This window comes from Ursus americanus, chromosome 30 (assembly GCF_024610735.1).
Source record: "Ursus americanus isolate L20-20 chromosome 30, mUrsAme1.1.p, whole genome shotgun sequence".
Taxonomy (NCBI): domain Eukaryota; kingdom Metazoa; phylum Chordata; class Mammalia; order Carnivora; family Ursidae; genus Ursus; species Ursus americanus.
The window spans coordinates 20,261,428-20,286,287 of NC_142156.1; the positions used below are offsets into that span (position 1 = coordinate 20,261,428).

The following is a 24,860-nucleotide window of genomic DNA, read 5'->3' on the forward strand; positions in this document are numbered from 1 at the left end:
TAAACCTGACTGCAGAACGAAGACAGGTCTGCCTGGATCCCTGGCGCCAGGGGGGCCCCATCACCAGGCTCACTGGGAGCCCCCGCAAGGCGGTGCCTCCCTCCTCCCTCCAACTGGGGCAGGGGTTACTGTGAGATGGAGGGAGACGCATGTCGGAGCCAAAGATTCAGAACAAGTACAATTATCGGGCAGGCATCCATCCATAATTATGAACTTGATGTAATTAGGCACCCCACTAACTTCATTACTTATTTATTTACGGGATTGCTTATTTAATTTATGGGCCTCCTTCCCCGAAAAGTCATCTTAGCTAACACCCCTCAGGCGAGGGAGGAGGAGAAGTCTCCCCTCTTTGTCCCCATTCCTGGGCTTCTAGAAGTATGTCATGCTCCTGCCTTGCCCCAAAAATAGCTCCCCAGAAGGCCTGCGTGACTTTGCCCAAGACGTCGGGATCGCGCAAGGCCTGTCGTTCACTGAGCAGCTCCCGCGCACAGTGCCTGACCCGGAAGGTGTGGTCCCTCCACCACAGCCTCACTCCCCAGCAGATGAAACTCTCGGGGAAGACCAGAGGTTCTGGCCCCACCTAGCCATCAGTTCCTAGCCTGCCCTCTGCACCAGTAAAGACATCAGTGCAACACGTGGACCTGGTCCTTCCCAGCTCTGAGGAGGAGAAAAAGCACTCAACTCTCGCAGAATGACTTTATATAAGTCACCTGACCGCTCAGAGCCTCGGTTTACACATCTGTGAAATGGGAGTGTTAAGAACAACTCCCACAGCCAGCTAACCCTAAAAACCCAACTGCTGCCACCCAGCATACCCCTGGGTGTCAGCCAATGCAATAAGGCAAGAAAAAGCAGTTAGAGGCACAAAGACTTGCTGGCTTTATTCCTAATAGACCTAAACTGGGAACAAACTCTATGCCCATAACTCATGAATGAGCTGCAGTACATTCATACGTGGGGTATTACTCAGCAATAAAAACGGAGGAGTTACTGATACATCCAAAGACATGGATACATCTCAGAAACATGCAGAAAGAAGCAAAACACACCCAAAATACGCATTCTTTATCATTTTACTATGAAAATCTAGAGGATTCTAGAACTTCCGTGGTAGCAGATCAGTAGGTGCTTCTGGTGGGGGAATGGGGATTCCTTCGGAGTAGATGGAAACACTGTATCTTGATTGTCGTGGTGGTTAGATGAATGTTCTCAACTGTCCAAACCCACAGGAATGAACCACTAAAATGGGTGAGTCGTACTCCAGGTTAATTACATCTCAAGAAGGCTGATTTTTGTTAGCCACAACAGAGAAATACGTACATATAAAACAGCACCACCAACCCCGCTCGGGTGCCCGGACACTACTTCCCCACTTCATGCTCAGGTCTACGGCTTCCTTCACTGTCCACCCAAGTCACCGCCAAGGCCCTGATTTATGAGCCCTGGACAAGCAAGGTCAGGGTTGCATCCCAGATTTATCCCTTCCTTGCTGGGTCATTTAGGGCAAATCACTTTGCCTCTCTGCCTGTCAGGCTCCCCATCTACAAAAGCGGGGTTATAAATAGCACTCTCCTCGGAGAGTTATTGTAGAATAAAATGAACTGAGGTGAAAAGCACCAGCTGCAGGCTGTGGCATACAGCAGGGGCCTCATTATTGCTGCTGCAAAATGATGAATGGGCACGTGTGGGCAAGACTGGCCAGGATGCTTGCCTGCCCCCCCCCCCACAACACACACAAGACCCCCACCAGACAAGACTCCAGGCCTGGGTGGCTACCCCCGTTACTGAAGGCTCCCGGATACCGGGGCTTCAGCATTTAACTGATGCCTGGTGTGCAGAACAGGACAAGGCTCCTCGACACTCCAACCAGGAGGGCAGACACGAAAGGATGGGGGCCCTGTGGGGAGGGGCTGGCCCTGATGGCAGCACAATAGCCCAGAGGTCATTTTGGGGCAGGAGCTGGCCAGCAGAGAGGACATCCCAGTGGGGAAGGGCACCTTGGTGGCCTAGCCATCACATGGACACTAACTGGGGTATGACAAGGGTCACCCTAGAGCCCCCCATTTAGGAAAGAAAAAAGATAATAATAATAAAAGGATGGCAGGGCCTGGCGAGTAGCTTCTGTGCTGGCTCACACGCACCTGCCCGCCAAGGGCAGCCCCTGCTCCCTGCTACCCTATGAGTGATGGAGCGGGCCCTAGGAGCCATGGCAGGAGGGGGCGTCCCCCGGGCCCGATTAGAGGGCCAGCCGCAGGCAGACACGCTCAACTGTCAGCCCCATCCTCCCAGCCCGCCATCAGAGGCACCATTAATTGCTGTCATTTGAGGGTGGCCTGTGGGGAGAAGGAGGGGGGTTGTGGGAAGGGGAGGGAAGGAGGAGGGGGGAAGGGAGGGAGGAGGGGGAGGAAGGAAGAGGGGAAGGAGGGGAAGGGAGAGATGGAGGGGAATGGAGCGAGGGGCAGGGGAGGAGGGGAAAGGAAAGAAAGGAGGGGGAGGGACAGCTTGCCCAGGGCAGAGAACCCCCATGTGCTCACCTCCTCCACCCAGCGGAGGGACCAGGGCCCCGCCCAACCACCAACAAAGCCAGCGGACCCTCTCTCTGCTCCAAGGTGGAGCAAATGGAGTTCTGAGGGGTGTAATTCTGCAGGGCTGAGCCCCAAGAAACTTCCCCCCGCAAGCTCCCAACATACACACCTGCACACTCATCTGTCTGCAGGATGATTGGTCCCCATCTTCCTCCCCAAGTACCCGGAAAGCCTGCCACCCCAGCCCCCACCCATACCCAACCCCTTGGCCCTCATCTGTACACCATCAAGCACCACACTGCAAGGGCAAACCCCACCTGCCCACCTGTGCCCGGGCTCCCACAGCTCCCCGACCTGGGATGCCAGGAGTCCTCCCCACCCACTCAGGTCAAGACCCACACCTGGCTTGCCCCCTCCCACCCCAAACCAAATGCCACCTCCTCCAGCAACATACATGAGTACAGAGACTCCAGAGCTGGGCTCCCTGAGTTCAAACCCTCCCTCTGCCACTTGCCCGCTTGGGGACATCACATCCCCTCCCTGTGCCTTGATTTCCTCATCTATGGAACAGGACGACAACAGTCCCCATCTCATGGGGTCGCTCTGAGGATTAAATGAGATAATCCCACAAGGTGCTTAGAAGGGGGTCTCAGGCGACAGGAGTGTTTGCTGTGGCTGTTACATTACTCTCCTGGACCCTGGGCCTCCCTGGCCTTCGCATGTCTTCCCCACCCCCAGCTCTGGCCCCACCAGACCGCCCCAGGTAAGGGTCTCAGAAAGGCCCTCAAGCTGCCAGCCAGGAGCTGTGGGGCAAAGGGTCGACACAGCGCCTCTGTCTTCATACATCGGCCTGCCTCCGCGCCACCCCCATGGTCCCCCTCCCAGCTGCCCCTGCCTGTCCCCAGACAGGCCTTGTCTCTGGGCTGAGGAGCCACTTGGGTCCTACCGGGGGGGCTCCTGGGACCCCCTCTGCCCCCTCCCCCATCTGTCTGCCTCCCTCCTTCCTCAGACGTGATGGATTGCCCCAGAGGAGGAAGCTAAGTGCTTGCAGACAAAAAGCCCTTTTATCGTCCTCGGGTGGGCCATGGCATGACAAGCAGATAACTCAGCCCTGGGAGGAAGGCTCCCCATTAGGCCAGTAAGGCAGATTGATGGAGGACCAAGAGGCAGAGGAGGAGGAGGAAGCCCCGGGCAAGGCGGCCTTCCTTCAACCTCAGAGGTACCCAAACCTCAATGGGTTCACCATCACCACGGGGGGATGACCACCAGGGTCGCCCATACCTCCCCACCTCCAAGGCGAGACCCACCGCATGGGGCCAGGGCCTGGCTCAAGAAGCAGGCAACCTACAAGCTTCTTGATTCCTCCTGCCTCCCGGGGCGAGGGGGAAGTTGGGGAGCAAAGGAGTGAGGCCGGCCCCAAGAAAACCCCACCCGTATCTCACACAGTCCCTGCAAACCCAGAGGCCCACTCCACACAGCCTCAGAGCCTTTGCATGAGCTGTTCCCTCTGTCCGGGACACCCTTCCTCCCCTCCTGCAGGTCTTTGCTCAAACCCACCTTCTCAAGTGGCACCACCCTCACTCCCCCCCCATTTGAAACGGCCACCCCCAGCCCACCCGCACACTTCCCAAACCCCTTCTCCATCGGTTCTTCCTGCCCGAGCTCCCCACGACAGGACACACCGTGTGTACGTGACTTGCTTACTATCTGCCTCACCCAGGGAGGACAGGACACTCGTCCACCCTACTCACAGCTCCTTCTCCACCACCTGGAACAACGCCTAGCACACAGTAGGTGCCCCAGGAATAATCGTTCTGCGAATGAATGTCTTCTGAAGAGGAATAAAACCTCTCGATAGCAGCCAGGTCTGAGTCAAAATGTGCTCACCTGCTGTGGGCCCAGCAATGCCCTCAATGACCCTGTAGGACACCCATTTGCCAGATGATGAAACCAAGGCACGGACATGGATTCAAGCCCAGGTGTGCAGGAGGCCCGTCTGCTGCAGAACTGCCAGGGAAGCCAGGACATCAGCCAAGGGCTGGGTGTCAGGGACAAGGACTGAAACTCCCCCCACTTGCCTCTCAGCCTCAGTTTACCCCATGCAGAATGGTGCTGCACAGGAGACCCCAGCTGTCCCTCCCAGGTCCCCGTCTGCACCCAGTATGACTCGGAGGGGGGGGGGGAGGTGGGAGGTGCTTGGGAACCCAGAGGAGCACAGAGTGCCTGATCTCAGCCCTGCCACAGAAGCTGCAGGTCAGGCTGGGGGCTCTGCCGGCCGCTCAGCCCCCCTCAAACTCTCCTTTGGGAACCAGACCTAGCCGATACCCCCTCCTCATCCCCCAAAGGAACAGCTCTGTCAGTTAGAGGTAAAAAAAGACAAGGGGAGCAGTGAACAAGCACCTACCACCTGCTGAGCACCACATGCTCACAGAAGCCCATGCGCCATCTCTGAAGCCTCAGCAGAGTGCTCAGTGCCACACAGCCACGGAAGGGGCCTAGCTCTCACTTCTCGGAGGCCATCCCCACTGACCGCTTCTTCCTCCAGGGCATGGGCTGGGACTGGGTGCTCACCTCGTGACCCAGACCCAGGACCCCTTCCCCACAATCCCTCTGGGAGGCATCCTCCACTAGGCCTCCAAATCTTCCAACTCTCGGGGAGGGGAATGGACTGTCCCTGTCATATGCACCAGGGTCTATCTCCCAGGACCTGGCCTTAGTCTTTACCAGGCCTGGGTCAGCACCTGTCTTCCCTGAGCCAAGCCCCATGACTCCAGGGATGGGGACCAGGCACAGGGAGAGGGGGGCATGGATTTAACTCCCTCTGCTACAAGTTTCCCAGCTGCTTAAAAAATTATAAAAACACAGAAATCTTAGCAACAATCCACTCATCACCAATCCTGTGGGGGCGGGGGGGGAGGCAGGAAGATATGGTTGCATCCCCATTTTATAGAAGGGAAAATTGAGGCACCGGGTGGCACAGGGCCTTTCCCAGGGTCATGCAAACAATGAGTGGCCAAGAGAGACCCGCACTCAGGCAGCCGGACTCCAGAGTCCCGGCTCAGGAGTACTGCGCCTCTCCTAGGTAAAGATCACGGCATACAGAAGACGCTGTGCGCCAGCCAGGCCGAACCTCCGAATTCCCAGCTCCAAGCTTTTGTCCACCATACGTGACCTGCTCCTGGACCGCCTTCCCTCTCCCCTGTCATCCCAAACCCTGCCTGTGCCCATCTGACCCCTCCCCAGTCCCCCCGGTGTGGCAGAGGCCCTGCCGTCCAAGGTACCAGGTGGAGGGGCGGGCAGTGGGCACAGACCTGCCCAGTATGGCCTTAGTCTGCTTGCTGCCAAAGGAGCATGTTGGGAAAGAAGCTGCCAGGTTCCCTGGGAGGGTCAACAAAGGGTTCAAGTCCCAGGTCTTAGCTTCCAGCTGAGACAGGTGACCCACATGTGCCTCAGTTTCCTTGTTTGTAAAATGAGGATCACAGCCCATCTGGGGGGCATTGCTGGGAGATCCACACAGGGAAAGCACTAGCTGTGACATCAGCTTGTCAAGCACCTACTCCACGCCAGGCTCTGTTCTGTCTAAGCTCATTTCATCGTCACTGCCACGCTACGAGCGGACACTGTTAGTTCCCCCAGTTTACAGGTTGGGAAGTGGAGGCACAGGGAGAGGAAGTGACTTGCCCTGGGTGCCCAGCATGAATGCGGCAGTGCCAGGGCTTGGCACACGGGCCCCCTCATCTCCCACTGGCATGGCGGCTACAGCGGCACGCATGTGTCCGGACTGAGGACATCCTCTAGCGCCCGCCACCCCAACACACGGGCCTTTCCACGGGCCTCTCCCTCCCCATGCCTGCAGCCACCTTCAGAGCATAGAAGCAATGCACCCATGAACCCACCATCCCACATCTACACTGTCAGGGACTGCCCCTTCTCTCGGGCATCATATCCTATCCCCAGGGACCCCCAAATCCCCCAAGCCATTCCCTGCCCTGGGCAACTCTGGGGTACCAGATCCCACCCCACCAGGTCACACTGGGCCCCCAACCACATCCAGCAGGAGGAATCTGGCTTCCCCAGAAATTCCTGCCCCCGCCCATGAGAAGGTCCCAGCAATGTGAATCCACTAGAGATAGCAATGGGGACAGCCGTGAACCTACCAGAAATGGCCTTCAGCAACGCGGAGTCCTCAAAGAGCCTGGGAGTCCTGCAGGAGGAAAATACGAGTCTTGTTAGTAAAAAGTCAGCAGCCTCCACACATGAGCTAAGTATGGCACGGCCACGTCAATGTGTGGGTAGGGATGGCGCGGTCCACTGGTCTGTGCCTGGGGCGCTGGATGCGTTAGGCCAAGCACTTTCCCGCCACAGCCCAGCGGGCACTCTGCCACCAGTGACGGAGAGGGACACTGAGGCTCAGAGAAGCAAAGTCTCCTGCCCCCCAGTCCCACCACTAGGAAGTCACAGAGCTGGGATTCCAACCCGAGCTGTGTGGTTACAATCAGCAGGGCCACTGAGGAGCTGGGGGCCCAGATCACAGTGTCACTGTGAACCCCCCCATGAACCTCCCAGAGGACCCTATGGACATGCAGGGGACCCCTGAAGGAGTGCACCTGCTATTTTCATTCAAGAATTTCCGCATCACCATTCAAAGTCAGAAATGGTCAGGCGGAAACTCGTGTCCGGAATATATAAAGGACACCCACAAAGAAATAAGAAAGAGCCAGTCAACCCAACAGAAGAACGGACCGAAGACTTGACGGCACTTCGCAAAAGTCAATATACAAATGGCCCGTGAGCACATGAAAAAGTGCTCGATTTCACTAATCATCGGGAAAGCCCAAGTTAAAGCCCTCCGGGGCCACCGCACAGGCACCTGGACGGCTAAGATTAAAGACAGACAGACACCAAGTGTCTCGGGACCATGGGACCCAGCAATCCCACCTCTGGGCCATTCTGCCAGAGGAATGAAACCACAGGTCCTCACGAAGACTCCACACAAACGACTGTTACCGCTTTCTTCATAATCACACCAAAAAAAACCACAAACGATCCAGCCATCCACCAACAGGTGTGCCCCAGAATACTGCTTGTCCCCAGCAACATGTGACAAAGTAGGGGCTCACACAATCAGGCGGAGGGACCTCAGGCTCTCGTGCCGAGCACACACGCCAGGCTCAAAGGGCTGCCACACACCCTCGGTCCACGCACACGATTCTGGGAAAGGCAACACTCAAGTTTCACTACATGACCACAGAGGTGGTCACCCCAGAACAGAAAGGAGATTCCCACGAAAAGCCAGGATGCTGATCACCATGGGGGCCAGGACGGGGGGGCTACATGCTATCATTCATCTGCACCCATGTGTTCTTGTGTTATTATGTTGGCTTTTACACAGAAAAAAAAAATGTAAAGAAATAGTACAGTGGGCAGATCACTGGGCAGAGAGTCCAGAAAGCTGGCTCCAGTCCCACTAACAGCTATGACTTTGGGCAAGCCCCCAGCACTCTCTAAGCTCAGTCTTCCCATCCAGAAAATGGGTCTGCTCCCCAAGATGTCTTCATGGCCCGCTCATGTGCAAACATCTCAAAATCCAGTGGGCCTTCCAGAACCCCCTTCTTCACCCGTGCCGAGACAAGTGATGCTGGGGATGACCATTCTCACAGCACTGGGGACAGCTCCATGCAGGGCTCGGCCTCTGCAGCCAGGCTCCCTGGGTTCAAATAGGGGCCCTGCCCTTCCCAGCTGTGCACCCTTGGATGAGTCGCTTCACCTCCCGAGCCTCAGTATTCCCATCTCTGAAATGGGAACAGTGGCAAATGCATGGACCTCAGAGTTGGATGCAAAGTGTTTGCAGAGCACACCACAAGCGCTCAGTTACCGCTGGGCACTACCATTACCCCTACCCAGGAGCTGAAGGCGAAGCTCCAGGTCTGCCCTGGCAGGCCGTTCGGATCCCAAAGAGCCCTGAAAGGGGCAGCTGAAGGTAGCTCAAGGTGGACAACCCCACCCTTTCTTTCCATCCCCTTCTTTTTCTGTTGAGTTTTTTTTTTTTTTTTCATTATGATGCCCCCAGGCTTGGCACTTGGTCCTGCCATCTGAGGCAGCTCCAGAGACAGGCCCCCACGTAAGGCTGGGAGCAGGGAGGGCCCAGGCACGTCCCCACAGCCGTCTGGAACCAGGCTCCCAAAAACCTCGTAAAGGGCTCGAGGATGGTCAGGCCCAGTGGGCGCTCTCCCCAGGCCACAGCAGGGGGCTCAGACCCCAACTTCTGTGTATCTTCTCTCAACTCCAGCCAGCTCCTCCCACAGTCCTGGGACACAGAGCACCTGGCAGCAGGGGGGCAGGACCAGCCCGGCCGCCCAAGGGTCACACAGCCCAGGGGGAGATAGGGCCATCTCCCAGCAATGACTGAGCCACACGCGAGTCCAGAGAGCAGTTCCCAACCTAGAGAATTGACCGGGGCTTCCCAGGAGAGGATACAGGGGTGGAGGGCGGGTAGGAGCAGAGAACAGGGGACAAAGCGCCGACGTGGAACGCAGGGTGGAACAGACTGAACACACGAACCCAGGGAGACTCGACTGGTCACAAAGAGCCGGCAGGCAGCAGCTTTACTCCCAGAGCGGGGAGACCCTCAGGAGAGTTCTGCATGCCCAGAAGGCACAAGCTCCCACTGGGATTTGGAGAGCGCATTCCAGCCGTGCAGTGGAGGGTGGAAGCCAGTGGCCAGGGGCAGGCTCCTCCACCAGCCCAGGAGGGTCCCCGCGGAGGCGGGAGAGGTGGAGGGGAAGAGCACGCCACAAGGAGAATCCATAGGGCAGGCAGGAAGGAGCTGGGCTGGCCAGCTTGGACAGGGGTCAGGGAGCCCTGGTCAGCTCTGGGTAGGGGAGGGAGAAGAGAAACATAGCCTCCTGCCTGTCTGTGTTCCAAATGCGTCTCACGCGGCACTCACGTTATTCCTCATGACCACCCACACCTCTGTGTTCCAGCCCAGGCAGCCGAGGCTCAGAGAGTGGAGGTAATCCACCCAAGGTCACACAGCCAGAAAGTGAAGGAGCTGCGATCTGAACCCGGGTTCATGCCCTTTGGGTGGTGGGAGCCAGAACACGAGGCAGGGCAGACAGGGAGGGGGTTGCTGGGGCTCCCCCCACCCCGCCCCCTGCCAGCATGGAAGGGGCTCACACCTCCCAGGACAGAGCTGCATGTCCCCAGGACCTCCCTCTGCTCTGGGTCCTCTGCGAGAGGGGGCAGCACCAACCTCCATGCCCAACAGGCCAGGGAGCAGCCGCGGGGGCCCAGCCATGCTCCACACCCCTTAGCCTCACCCACCGTCTCCCTCATGCTGGTGCTGCACACACTTGTTCACACCCGTGCACACCCTCGGCCACTCGCCCACTGGCTCATTGCCTCATCCACTCACATGCTCCTGGGCACCTCACCCTCACTCACATCCGTGCGGGCTTCACTCACTGAGCACGTGGGGGGACCAGGCGCCCTTCCTACTCCACTCCCCTGGGCGGCCTGGCCTGGCCCAGGCCACGGATGCCGACTTCCAGCCCCTTCCTGTCCTCCTCTTCTCCCAGGGGCTACCAGATTTGTTTCCCAGCAAAGCAGATCCAAGGAGGGCTCCTTCTCCCAAACCCACGGCAACTCTAGCTCAAGGACGTCAGTGGCCCCCAGGGCCCATGGACGTCAGTGGCCCCCAGGGCCCATGGACTGAGACTCGTTCTCCCAGCCCCACAACGAGCCCCTTCAGGCCTCTGCCAAATGCACCCTCACCCTCCTCCTCCGCCCTCCCAGACTGAGCACAAGCACCGCCTTTTCCTCCTCCGGGAAGCCTGCCCAGATCACCCCAGTCACAGAGGCCGGCCCAGTGTGTCCATCCGCCTCACTCAGAGACAGGAAGCCACCAGCTCAAGGCCACAGAGCCGGGAGAGGACAGAGCTTGCCAGAATTCAAACTCCAAGGCGGATGCAGCCTTGAACACGAACAAGGAGGGCTCTAAGTGAACGCGGGCACGCCCACCCACACCCACACCCCCCCACAGGCGCATCAGTAAGCGAACAGGATGACTTCAAAGAGCAGTGAGGGACATAAACCAGAGAGAACCTGCAACGAAGGGCATGGGCGGTGGGGCAGGGACGGTCTCCCCAGGAGGTGACACTGCACACCGGGGCTGAAGGTCTAGGAGCAGCTGGTCCTATAGAGATAAGCAGGAAGGGCACTCCAGGAGGAGGGCACATCAGATGCAAAGGCCTAGAGGTGGGAACCAGCTGAACTGGAAACAGCCAGCAGGGCAGGGAGAGGACCCCTGGGTTTTATCTCCAGGGCAAGGCCACAGGACTCAAAACTGAGTAGGAACAGTGTGAGGCAGGGCTGCTGAGGACAGGTCTAGGTCAATCACTGAGGGCTTCTTGGAGGTAGCGACCTCCTGCCCAGGCCCAGCCTCAAGCCTCCTCCTGCACTGGAGTCTCTCCTAAAGTCAGAACCTAAGGGCTCGGCCTCAGGGCCAGGCAAGCACTGATGGCTGGACTCCAGCTCCTCCAGGCCTTTCCCACCAGGCCCCACCGTGGCCAACCAGGGGCAAGTCCCCAACCCTGCTGGCCCCTCCAGGCCCTCGTGTGATATCAGGTCTTTACTCCGTGTGCCCCAGAGCACCACGAACACACAGAACAAATCCTCTCTCCCAACCCAGCCTCCTCCCAGCCTCCCACGGCAGGGGCAGCACCGCAGTCAGGGCCCCACGGGGCACACTTTCGAGGGGCAGGAAAGAGAGCAGGTGTTGACAGAGCACCCATGGTACCCACAGACAATGGGCGAGGTGGGGCCAGAGGCAGCCCGGGTTCCAGTCCCAAACACACTGAAACCACTCCTCTCCCTGTGCCTCTGGCTCCCCATCTGTAACCAGAGGGGTGGGGACAGTGTCCCCTGCTCCCCATAGGGTGCGGTGCCCACTGAATAAGCCAATACAGAACAGCTCCCAGCACAGCATAGGTGCTCGACAAACTGTCACAACGAGTGTTGTCAACGTGTCCCCCTCCTCGGGACCTCAGAGCAGTGCTCCAAGATAAACAGGGAAAGGGAGAGATGTCAGATGGAATGGTCCCCTGTCCCAAGGGTCTCAGCTGGAAACTTATGGAACAAGGGCTAGAACTGGACACTTTCTTGACTCTTCTAGGACCCCTGGATACTTTCTTGACTCTTCTAGGACCCCAGCAAATTTCTCCCTAATGTGCTCATTCCACAGTGAGGCAGACTGAGGCCCATACTGCACTGGTCTGGGCCTGCAGCTTGCCCTGGTACAGATGAGAGCAAGCGGTCTCTCCAGAGAACTCCTACACGTGCCTCAAAGCCCAGCTCCATCATGCCCTCTCCCCTCCCGCCCAATGAGTAAGCCTTTCTAGACAGTCCAGGCATGGTCTGGCCCTCAGTGCCACCCCACCCAAAGGCTCTGTCTGGCCACCCCCAGCAGACCCTAAGTCCCCCAGGAAAGGACCTGATTTCATCCCTCACTGAGGCCACAAGTCTACCCAAAGCCAGATGCAGAGTGGGACCTGCAAGGCGAGGCTCAGAGTAAAAGAAGCTGGGTACACATGGGGGGGAGGCGTGCACAGCAGGGTCAACACCATGGGGTGCAGCTGACAGCAGGGCTGAGAGAAGGCCTGGTATATAGTGAGCCAATGAGATCGCAACAGACCCAACCCAGCGTCCAGCATACAGTGGGTGCGTCATGGGCCCAGGCACACAGTATGGCCCTAGACCTGCCTGCTATCTTCCACCAGTCCCCTCCCCCGACAGACAGGCCGCCCCCCACCACGCACCTCCCACACCCACCAGAATCACACCCATGCGTACAAGCCCAAGGCCCTCTTCCTCCAGGCAGCCCTCACTCCCGCAACATCCTATCTGAGAGCAGCCACAAAACCAACAACTAATAATAACAGCAGTCATAACTAACACTTAGCAACTCAGTGGCAGCCCCAGACTGAGTCTTTACTTACTAAACTCCATCAACCCTTCAAACGGGTTCTTTATTATCCCCACTTTACTGACGAGAAAACTGAGACCCAGGGAGGCTGGTTGAGATGGAGAGTGGAGAAGTCAGGATAGGAGCCCCGGCAGTCTTAACCCCTGCACGGGGGCTGGGCGACAGGGATGTCAATGGTCGGGGCAACCCCTCCCTGCGTTAGCTCAGACACTGGGCCAGGCAGCGCAGATCCAACTTAATTCTTCCTGCAGCCTCTCTCTGGAGCTGCTGCCGCCCAGCTCCCCAGTGGACAGACTGAGGCTCCAAGAGGCGATCTCACGGCCAGCTGCCCCACCCCTCCGTGGTCCCTGAGGAGGGCGTGGCGCCCTCACTGTGCCCCACAGTCAGCGCAGAGGCACAGACTGGGACCCTACAAGGAGCAGGCGCCACGAGTCACCAGCAGCACCCCAGGTATCGCCTCCTGCCCAGCGCAGCCCGCAGGCAGGGCTGGGACCCGGTCCCCCTACCCGGCTCTGCTGCTCCACGGCAGGACCCCCAGTGCCGGCCCTCAGAGGGGAGATGCTCCGCCTGCAGCCCCCACCTTCCCATATCAAACCGCGTCAGCAGGCCCGGGGCAAGTTCTACGAAGTCGCCCACAGCCCGGGGACCACTGCGGTGCCTGCCGCTTCGAGGAAAGGGAAGTGACGTCCATGCAGCCAGCAGCGTGAGCCGTGCCGGACCTCTGCAGAGGCCATCCACGAGGTGGGCGCTGGCCCCCAAGGGGCGAGCGTGACCTCCACAAGCGGTCCCTGCAGGCTGGATTTGCGGACTTCAGATACCACTTGACCCCGGCTCCAGGCTGGAAGCAGGCCAGGGCCCTGAGGCCTTTCGGGGTGGGAGGAGGCACAGAGGAGGACCTAGGGGAACTGCCTGGGCCACCCGGCACATCTCTTCACATCAGGTGGAGAGGGGCCGGGGGTGGGCCTTCCCCACCGCTGCAGTAGCCAGCAGCCCATACAGCCGGAGCGGGAGGCAGGCTCCGCGGCCCTTCCATTTAGAAGCCACTGGGACATTTTATTTTCCTTCTCAAGTGACAGCTGAGGCGTGCCAGCCCACGCCGGCTCTCCTAGAAGCTGCAGAGGCAAACACGGGGAGTTCTCCAGGTCTCTGATTCCCCACCGGACTGCGGCAGCCAGCAAGTGCTGGGGAGCAGGAGGCGGGGGCACACACTGGCCCGAAGGAGCCCTGGCCACCCCACCCCTCCCCCTCCCGCCAGGACGGTGGTGGCCACAGCGAGGCCAGAGGGTGTGGGTGGAAGTGGACAGGGCCTTGGGTAGGACAAAGAGGAGGAGAGGTGGGGGCCCAATAGAGGGCTATGAGGAGGGGGGTGCACGGCTCCATCCAAAGGGGACAGAGCCCATCCAATGGTGGGGGACACTCAAGGGGCCCCAAGGCCCATGCAAGGGGGGCACACAGTCAGGGAGAGAAGGGCAGAGCAGCCCTGATGCTGTCAGTGCACACCCCAGCCCCCAAGTCCATCTGTCTGGGCTCTCAAAAGAGGCCTACACCACCGTCGGGCAAGCCACCACACTGGGCATCCTCACGGGAACACCCCCTCGGCAGGCATCCGCTGCCAGGCTCCGGGCCATCTTCACAGCCCAGCAAGGGGGGCACGATCCTGACCTCATTCCAAAGATGGAGAAACCAAGGCCCAGAGAGGTTTGGCAGCCCCACGAGATGGCACGGTCTTCGAGGGCCGGGTAGACTGGATGGAACCTGGGCATATGTGCAGCCGCCCCATCCTCTAACCCCAACACCACCAATTTGGCCCCAAACACGCTTCTCTGAAACCTCCTGCCCGTCTCTTCGCTCGGGGTGTGGGGCCATCTTCGGGGACAGCAACCGACAGAAGAATCAGACGCCAGGAAGGAGCCGGAATATCGACTGTTTCTGGAGGGAAGGGGGGCAGGCGGGGGCCCAGGCACGTGGCTTCAGCAGCCTGGCTCCCCGCCAAGCACAGGCCAAGGCAGGGCAGGCGGCGCAGACCAGGCCGGGAGGGCCAGGGGCTTCCCTCCAGGCCTGTGGAGGCGCCAGCATGGAGAAGCCATCTGTCCATCCATCTGTCTGTCCACCACCGGCACTGACAGCCCGCAGGGACCTGGAGCTCCCCTCCTGAGGGCTTCACAGTGTCAGGCACACCGTTCAGCCCTCTGTGCCTAGTAACTGGCTAATTCTCACAACAGCCCTATGCCCCTCCCCATTTTACAGATGGGGGCAATGAGGCAGCGAGGCAAGAAAACTCACCCAGGCTTCCCACAGCTGAGATTTGCATCCAGGCACCCACTATAACCACACAACATTATCTCTGTTGGATACTTCTGCCCAGAAGCTCCCTGTGGGGCAGGAGACAAGACAGCAGGCTCTCTCCATGGGGTGGAAACTTCCAGAAGTCTCTGGATGCCCTTCAGTGGCCCCCCTCATTGAAAAGATAATTCAGTCTCTGCCCCTTCGAGAGCACAAAGCAAGCGCCCCAAGATGTTAGCGGGGGGGGGTTCCCCCCAGAGAGGCTGTCTGCCACTGGATCCTAATGGTCAGCCAGAACAAAAACTGCTGCAAAGCCTTCCCTGCCTCTGGCCCCAGGCTCCCCCCGCCCCGGAGCGGGGTCTGGGCCATTAGTGGCTGCAGGGAGGGGCTGGGGGCTGCCTGGGAGAGCAAGGGTGCCATGGAGCCATCGATCACCAGAAGCAATTAATTGTCCAGGTCAAGAGACGGTGAAAGAGATTTGTCACCCGAGGCCCAGGGGATATTCCGGGGAATCCAGCAACCCAGGGCGGGTTCCCGCTGACCTGGTCCAAAGAGCGATCAGGGTCCTTGCACACTTCCTCCCTCTATGCTCTATCATCCGTACCCCCCCCCACTCCCTCTCCCAGCCCCCCTCCGCATTCTCCCCATTGGCCTGCACTCTGGACACCAGCCCAGGCCCCAGCCTCCGCGACCTATGCACCAGGAGGGACCAGACAATCCTTGAGGCAGTGTTCACTGCACAGATGGGACAGTAAGGCCCAACAAGGAAGCCCACACCCAGAGTCCCTGAAGCCCAGGGCCTGGCCTGACACCCGGACTCAATCCAGGTTCTAGCTGGATGACCCCACACTCATGGCTGAACTTCTTCTCTGAGGCTGTTTCCTCAGCTACAAAACAGTAATAACCAGATTGGCAAAAATCAGGCTGGCTGAGACCCAGCCCTGCCATTCTGAAAAGCCTGAGGAAGTCACCTTGCTTCTGCAAACCTCAGTTTTCCCATCTATAAAGCAGGGATGAGGCCAGGACTACTTTGCAGGCCAGCAGGCAGCACTGTTCAAACTCAGGTCAGGGGCTCAGCTCAAGCTTGCCATTGGGCCTCCCCAGGGACCGGAGCTCAGCCCCCAATCCTACTCAGACATCAGTCAACTCCCCCAGCACCTCGGACACCCAGACTTAGCCCCTGAGCCAGGCCAGGATGAGAAGACCCAGAGCACAGGCTTCCGTCTACAGCAGGACCCGGTGGGAGATGCAGGCTTCAGTGGCCACCATGCATTCACCCACTGGGCTTGGCAGCTGGTCGTCCTGGAGAATAGAAGGACGTCGTGACACACACACCCTCCACCCAGGTCTGCCGCGGAGAGGATGGGGGAGGGGGGTAGAGGCTGCAGGCCTCCCCAAGAGCCTCCACTGGCTTTTAGGCCCTTGTTTCTGCACCAAATCCCTTCACGCACATCCACACATGTGCATCCCCTCACATCCGCTGATCAATGTGAAAGACATCAATAAACACCTCTTTCCATGCCCCCACTACACAGATGGGAAAACCGAGGCCCAAGGAAGCCAGCGAGGGATGCATCAAGCCTGGATCTTTCTGACGGCTCACATGAGCGAGAGCTCGGCTCAGCAGGTGTTCATAAGCCCAGGTCACTGAGGCCAGGAGCAGCACTGAGTCAGAGCGAGAAACTCAGCGGAAACTGAAAACAGTCCAGCCCCCCCGCCCGCCCCCCCGCCGTGCTCCCCAGAGTGAGCCACGCTGAATCACAGCACCCGACCCTGTGTTGGAAAGTTCCTGCTTCTGTAGCCAGGGTGGGGGTGGAGACAAACAACAGCCACTGTGCCTGGGGTCCCTCAGGGTGTAAGAAGGTGAACAACACTCCGTGCACACCAGCCCCAGGGCTACAGGATCCCACCCACACACACTGCAACCCAGTGCCCCCGAGGGCCACGCGGCCCCAGCAAAGCACTGCCCCTCAGGAGTGTTGTGTTCATGGCTGGAGGGCAGGCAGGCAGGAGAGCCCCACCCCCGCACAGACTTCTACCACTTTCCTGGCTGGGCTCAGCCGAGAGAGGTGGGGACGTCAGGATCCAGCCCCAGGCACTGCTTCACGTCTGTCCATCTGTCTGTCTGTCCATCCGTCTGTCCCTCCATCCGTCCGGGTTCCACTGCTTTCTGGCTGTGTGATCCCGGGCAGGCCGCGGAACATCTCTGCGCCTGCCCCTTGCCTGTGAAACGGAAACTCTCACCTCCTGGGGCTGACTTAGAGACTCGGTAAGCAAATGCCTACGGTGCCTAGCATACAGTAAGAGCTCAATAAATACACATCTGTTTCAGTTCCAGATTGGTTTTCTGGTGCGGTGAAATTCACGTGACATAAAATTAACCATTATAAAGTGAGCAAAATCAGCAGCCCCGATGGCATGCACAGTGTTGTGCAACCACAACCCCCATCTAGTTCTAGAACATCTCCCGGACCGGGTAGGGAAGGAACCCCCGCCCACAAGCAGTCACCCCACCCCGGCCGTGCCCCCAGCCCCCCTCCAGCAACCACTCCCGCCTCTGCAAGTTTGCTTGTTCGGGACGTTTCTTATCAACAGAGTCAGACCCCACACGGCCTTCCGTCTGGCTTCTCTCATACCGCACCGTGTTCGCAAGGTCCGTCTGCATCACGAACGCACCAGCACTTCATTCCTGTTTCTGACTGAATAGCATTCATTGTAGGAATACAGCAATAATACGGTTTTACGATAAGAAAAATAAGTGTTATAAATAATACATAAATGCAACATGACAAGGGACATACATATATACATGTAGACATGAAGGATTTAAAAATTCGTCAAATTATAAAGTAAATAACCGTAATGACTACAGGAGATGTGGAATCTGGTCAGTGGGAGGAGCCTGCTAGCCAGAGGGAGAGGACTGTGGGAACCCCAGAGCTGGCGTCCTCTCCCTCGGGGGCCTCGGGCCTCCCTGGTCCAGGCTCTACTGTGCTGTGCAACCCGGGGCCAATTCCTCACCCGCGCTGGGCCTCAGCCTCGCCATCTGTAAAGAAGGGCACTGGGAGGGATGCTTTCAGGGGGAGCTCCCACCGCAACAACCGCATTCGCAGCGCCTCCAACTGGCTCTCGCCCCGGGGAGAGGAGACACTACAGCAGCCAGACTGTGGGAACCCTGCAGGTCGGGGACGCGTTACCAAGGCAGGCTGACGGCTGCCCTGCGCGGGAACAGACATGATGAGCAACTCTGGGATGCCTAGTCGCCCTGCCCAGGGGCACACTGTGGGCCACGGAGATGTGGACACAGCTCAGAAAGGGGACCTAGTTTGCCCTGCCCTCCCCTGCCCAGAGCACAGCCCAGATGCTGAGTTCCTGAGGCCCGATGCCCCTTCCAGCACTTTGGGCCAGATCACTCTTCCCTGTGGGGCTGCTCTGTGCCCTGCAGGATGTTTACAGCATCTCCGGCCCCTGGAGTGCCTCCCCACCCCCCTCTCCCTGCCTTGTGACAACCAGAAGTATCTTCAGACATTGCCAAAGGAACCCTGGGGCCTACATCACCCCGCTGACCCCATGTGCACCCTGACCCCCTCAGAGCCTCTCTCCCTGGGCAGGAAGCGGCAGGCACTGGTCCAGCCGGTTCCAGACAGGCTGGGTGCCCTGAGGGACAAGGGCCCTGTGTCCAGCACCCATCCTCCCCCTCCCCCAGGTCAGGCCCAGCCAGGCTCTATCTCACCGTGAAGGGACCCATTTGGCCATCGACACAAACCAACTAAGCCCTTACTATGTGCCAGCACCATTCCAGACATCAGGGGCCCAGCCGCAGACAAGATGGGAGTAGCTCCTGCTGCCTGGGAAGTGACCTCTGACGTGGGAAGGCCACCAAAACCCAAGGGAATAAATGCACTACAGAGAGTATGCAGGGAGCAAGGATGGTGATGGGAAGCCTCCCCCCGAGGGTGACATCTGAGCTGAGACCCATGGCAGCCAAGGAGGGAGCGTGCCAGGCAGGGGGCAGTAAGTGTAAGAGCCTGGGTGGGGAGAGGGGTGAAGGAGGCAGGGGCCACCCAGGCCTCGGGGCGTCTGGGTTTATTCTCCAAGGAGGAGGCAGGGCCTGGAGAGCAGGACACTGAAGAGTCCCCTCCTTCAGACAGGGTCCCTCTGGCTGCCGCAGGGAGGACAGATCCCAGGGACAAGAGTGGATTCAGACCAGGGAGAGGCTACTGCAGACATCCAAGCCAGACGGGGGCCTGGTCTGCCATCACTGTTTGTGTTACTGCGGTAGGAAAGCTGAGAGGGTCTCCGCGGCAGTGGTCCCACTCCCCCAGCACATTACAGTTTACTGGCATTACCCTAACTACAGAAAGGGCCTGGAACAACGTGGTCATATGACTGCTGTCACCGTCACTGTTTTTGTGTGGTTAGGGCAGAGGGGGTCTCAGAGGCGGTGTCCCTACCCGGAACATGCCAGAAATGTACAGGGACAATCGCGGCTGTCCTTCGACGGCCACTCAGCTGGGGAGAGCAGGCCCACGCTGTGAAAGTCATCCTCCCCACGCAATTTTCAAATGACCCGGCCATTAAAAAAACTGGCCAGAACCAATCCAAACACTTGCTTTTATTTTATTTTTTTTTAAGTCCCTTTCATGTATTTCCAGTACCGACACCCTTCTGAGCTCACGTCTCTCAAATCTGCACCTACTCATCCTGAGTGGGAGCCAGCAGCTCCTTCCTCCCATTTCCCTTTATACTACAACTGGGGCATTACACTGATTCTTCTTCTTCTTGTTGTTAATTCTGTGTAAAGTCAAGACTGTATGAAGGAGGAATTTCAGTGCCCAAGAATAAAAAGGCATTTTCCACGTAGATGCTACAAATATTGTTTGGGGGGGAGGGGCATGTCAGGATGCTGTGTGGCCCTGGGAAAGCTAGGTGACCTCTCTGGGCCCTAACAGCTTGCCCGTCACACAGGGAAAGTGATGATCGTTGCTAGCTCACGAGACTGAAAGGGTCCAGTGAATTACCGAGGCTTGTGCCCACCAGGATTAGACCAGCCTCAAAAGCACACAGTCTGAACATGCAGCTGAGGGGGCTGGAGGCAGGTGGGGCAAAAAGCCCCCAGCACAGGCCCCAGCTGCGCAAAGGGTGGAGGATAAAATCCCAAACTCCCTGCCTGGGCCAGGGGGCTCATCGCCTGCCTGGCTTTCATCTCCAGGAGATAAAGCCACCTTCTCAAGTTCACGTCCAGGATCAAATGAACCCACTTAATCGCCTTAGGGATCTCCATTGAGCCAGCTCCTTACAGGCCTGGGGAGGAAGGCAGCTGAGCTCCCTCCCACCAAGACCCCCACCCGCATGGCCAGGCACAGAGAGGATGCCGTGGGCACTCCACCAGCACACCCTACCCCCTGCCCAGCTGGCTGCGATGACCCAAAGGCAGATGCTTGCACACTTGGCCTTCAGAGTCTATGCACACATCATCTGCACACCATCACAAAGCACCTACTGTGTGCCGTGTGCCTGAGCAAAGAACTCGCTAATCCCCAACAGCAGCCCAGAAGGTAACTGCTATCACAAACACCACTCTCCAGATGGGGGCACTGAGGCCTGGAAAGGAAACAGCCCAAGGTGACAGCTCCTCATGCGGTCACCTGCAACCGTCAGGACCACCTTTGCCCCCATCTCATAGAGGGGGGAGACTAAGGCATGAATGGGGCTTAAGTCACCACCATAGCCCAAGGCCAAGCCGGGGTGAGTGAGGAGAGTGTCCAGCTATGCCTGGGACAAACAAGAAGGGGGGCCGCCTGCCTGCCTTGTTCCCAGACGAATCCTAGCACTTAGGACAGCTCCCAGCACACAGTAGGTACTAATGAAAGCATCTGAATGAAGAAAATCTACACACTGGTTACAGTTTTCCAAGGAAAACTGTCCTGGGGCTTTTCTGCCTTCTAGACAGTCCTCTCTGAGGTCCTATCATATACCACAGGAGTCCTGGAGAGGCGACAGTTCCCCCCCACCGAGGACATTGGGCAGTGTCCTCCTGCAGTCATTTCTGGTTGTCACAATGGGGGGGGGGTACAATCTACTGGGTGGGCAGACCAGGGATGCTGTTCCACACCCCCGAATGCACAGGACAGCCCCTAGATCAGAATTATCTGGTCCAAATGTCAGTAGTGCCCAGTAGTCCCTACTGTACTGCATCCCTTCAAGCATCAACTGAGCACCTACTGAATGCAAGGCTGCACAAAAAAACTGCAAGGAGGGGCTCCTGGGTGGCTAATCGGTTGAGCGTCTGCCTTCAGCTCAGGTCCTGATCTCGAGCCCTGCAAGGGAGCCTGCTTCTCCCTCTCCCTCTGCCTGCTGCTCCTCCTGCTTGTGCTCTCTCTGTCAAATAAAATCTTAAAAAAATAAAAACTAAAAAAAAACCCTACAAGGAGACAAAGTCGTGGGGCTCTGAGAGGTGAGGTTCCATGAGCCATGTCCCACAGCTACTGCAGGGCAGAGGCAGCTCCCGGATCCAGCCGATGCAAAGCCCCATCCTGAGCCACCAATTCCCTGCCCCAATCCCTGAGGATGCTGGGTCTAGAGCAGGGGCTGCAGAATCCCCATAGTTCACTGGTCCCATGCCCCATGGTCACAGCAGAGATCAGAGCCAGTCCTTTTCATCAAAACCCACATACACCAAAATGCCAACGCTCCCTCTCTGGGGGGTGGGAATGCGGTCGGGTTTTTTTATGTGCAGGCTTTTTGTTTCTTAATTTTCCAGCTTACAGAGAACATGTTTGTTCTGCTTCTAAAAACCGAGTCTTTTTTGTAAGGCAGCTATCGAACCACACGCCCCACCCAAGGGCTTGGCCGTAGGGAGATCCCACCCCCCAAAGCAGAGAGGGTTGGCCAGTGCAGCCCCCAGGCAGTGCCTGCTGGTGATGTCTGGAAAGTCCACAAGCCGAAGATTCCAGGCCCAGGAACGCATGGAGGAGATGGGACGCACGTGAGGACCCCAAGGCACTCGGAGAAGGTCTGTCCAAACACCACAATCGACTCAAGTGGCATCTGTGGGGACTACACCGATCATATGTCATGTGTCCCCACGACAAAATACTATCTCTACAGAAGTTAAAATCCATCAGCTAGATCGAACTGCACCAACATGCTGCAAAATTGTAATTTTAAAAAATTATAATAATGGTAATGACGACAACAGCTACACGGTTTTTAAACACTTGTGTATTACACTTCTCATCCTCAAAACACATCTGGAATGTAGGTAGTATTCCCATCCCTGTTTTACATACAGGGAAACTGAGGCACAGGGAGAGACGATAATATGCCCGATGCTCACACCTGATAAGAGGCCATGGGGGACGGGGTGGAATGGGAACCGGCGCGCCATCAAAATCCCTGCATGTAGTCACTCCACTCCACCGCCTGTCTAAGCATGGACAGGAAATTACTAGCTTGAATTATATAAAAGCTGTCGATATTCGACCACTTTTGACCTACAAAACTGGCAGAGTCCTACGGCTCACCTTAATAGCAAACTGCAGAGCAGTGCCCACAGAAAAACATGTCCACGTGCCTTCATCCTCCCAGTCCGGAGACGAGACAGGGCCCCAGGCCGTGCAGGGCCCGGGAAGCATGAAAACATGGATTAGAAGAAGAGTACACGTCTAATTGAGAAGTAGAGGCCTCCAGGGAGGGGACTTGGGGGACCGGAAAGTCACCTGCAGCGTTTTGTTTAAATAAAAGGCAGCCACCTTCGCTGGCGTCCCAGAGCCCGGCCTCGTGGGCACATTATCACCGTCTTCCTCCCTAAGGTGGCTTCTCTGACCCCCTCACCCCTCCCCCGCCAGACCCCACACAGTCCATCCACCAGCAGCAGGGCCCCAGGGCCTGGTCTCTGAAGCCTCTTCGGGCTGGAGAAGTTCTCCCCACCTAAGGATCAAGTTTCATTTAATTGCAGGGTTCAGGTTTCTGGACGCAGGCCCAAGGGCCTTCAGGGCCAGAGGTGTAGGCCATTTTCTTCCCCTTTTCAATAAAGCCAGGAAGGAAGCAGCGTGTGGCATCACCTGTCTGCTCCTAGAATCTGGAACACCTGCCCCTTGGGAGACCCCACCCAGAAGAATCATCCATGGCTCGTCACAGGTTGTCAGACAGGCTGGGGATGTATTACTTTTCTGGCCATCACTGGGACCAGGTACCCCCACTGGATTTGAAGGAATTAAGAAAACACACACACACACACACCCCAACATCCCTACCTCACACCACCCCTCCCCCTCTCCAAAGCTTCCAAAGGGTCATCTCTCTGCTTCCAGATCTCCTTCATATTTCATTTTTTCCCTAGCATGGCCCTTTACAGTTTGCAGTCCCCTCTCTTGGCTCCAAGCCCCTCACCCACAGCCCCAGCTCAAGGCCGAGACTCTGAGCAGTCACCTGACTCCAAGACCACTGGCAGTCAGGACCATGTTGTGGGGCACCTGGGAGGCGCAGCTGGTCAAGTCTCTGACCCTTGATTTCAGCTCAGGCCACGATCTCAGGGTCAGGTCATGATCTCAGGGTTGTGGGATCATGGGATCGAGCCCCCGGGCTCTGCGCTCGGCATGGAGACTGCTTGGGATTCTCTCTCCCTCTCCCTCTGCCCCTTCCCTGCTCACATGCTCACACTCACTCTCAAATAAATAAATGGATTTTTTTTTTTTTAAATAAATAAATGACCACTGACCACGCTGCTCCCGGCTGCTGGTACTCAGGGCAGATACAGGCCATGAATGAGTTTCCTCCTGCTGCTGTTGTAATACCTGACCACAAACATGGTGGCTTAAAACCACACAGAATTTATTATCACGGTTCTGGAGGTCAGAAGTCCAAAACAGGGCTAGAAGTCAAGTTGTTGGCAGGGCTGTGTTCCTTCTGGAGGCTCCACAGGAGAATTCATTCCTGGCCTTTCCCAGCTCCCAGAGGCTGCCTGCAGCGGTTGGCTCCACGCCCCATCCTTCCTCCTCAAAGCCAGCAGAGCATCTTCCAGTCTCTGTCTGGCTCTGACCTCCTCCTGCTTCCTCCTCTGAGGACCCTCGTGAGGAGTCTGAGCCCACCAGGATTACCCAGAATAACTTCCCCATCTCAAGGTCAGCTAATGAGCAGCCTTCATTCTCCTTTGCTGTGTGACACTATATGCCCCATGGCTGGGGGCCAGGACATGGACAACCGTGGGAGAAACCATTATTCTCCTGACCACAGGCTCCAAATACCTGGGCCTCGCGAAAAAGGCCCACGGCCCACCCCCACAAACCCCGAACTCCGAAAGCAACTGCACGGTCCACATGACTCAGTCTCTCCACTCCCAGAGAGCACGAGCAGGCACGCCCAGTTCCGTCACCTGTACAGTGAATACATACCCCGACAGTGTCGCGTCTAGCCTTTGATGAACATACGAACCAGGCAGAGTCCTGTGGCTTATCACTAGAGACTTCCCTCTCTGAGACGACAACAGTAACTCATCAATCAATATCCTTCGGCAAGGCTTCTTTCTTTTCTTTGGACCAGTCACAAATTGCCCTATTGTACATCCCACAGTCCAGCAAGATTGCTAACAGGGAAGCCACCCTGCCGAAACCTATACTTATCCGTGTTCGTGTCCTCTGGGCCAAGAACGGTGCGGGTGCCAACACAGCACATAACCTCTGTGAAGGTGGGAGGCTTTGCAAGGTACAGCCGACCTGCAGCGTGACGCTCCCGCTCGGAAACACGTCCAGAGGATCAAGCCGTATTAGCCTTCACCATGCGGCTAGCATCTGCCAGAAACGGGAGGCAGGGACCGGGGAGGCAGAGGCCACCGATGTGCCCAGCAGCAAAGACACTCAGGAAATCCCAGGAGCCAGGGCCCCAAAGGACCTGACAGTCCAGAGAGGGACAAGACGAGCCCTGCCCCCAAACAACAAAATGACATTAACAATATTAACCATGAAAACACAGAAGATGACAGAGGGCGCGATGAAACAGCTCTCTCCAGCTTGAAAGCCTTGTGTGTCTCTTTCCTGCCAGGAACTCTGAGGAGTTTGCCGAGGCCC

At 57.6% G+C, this 24,860-nt stretch overlaps 1 protein-coding gene across 1 annotated transcript in view; it reads right to left on the minus strand.

Annotated features, from left to right (window-relative positions):
* The window catches only part of LOC148107454 (uncharacterized), a 61,451-nt gene that overhangs the window by 24,345 nt on the left and 12,246 nt on the right, over positions 1–24,860 (minus strand). Inside the window, 1 exon segment of the mRNA XM_087857165.1 lies at positions 6,686–6,732. Coding sequence (XP_087713291.1) covers positions 6,698–6,732 — 35 coding nt within the window. The 3' untranslated portion in view covers positions 6,686–6,697.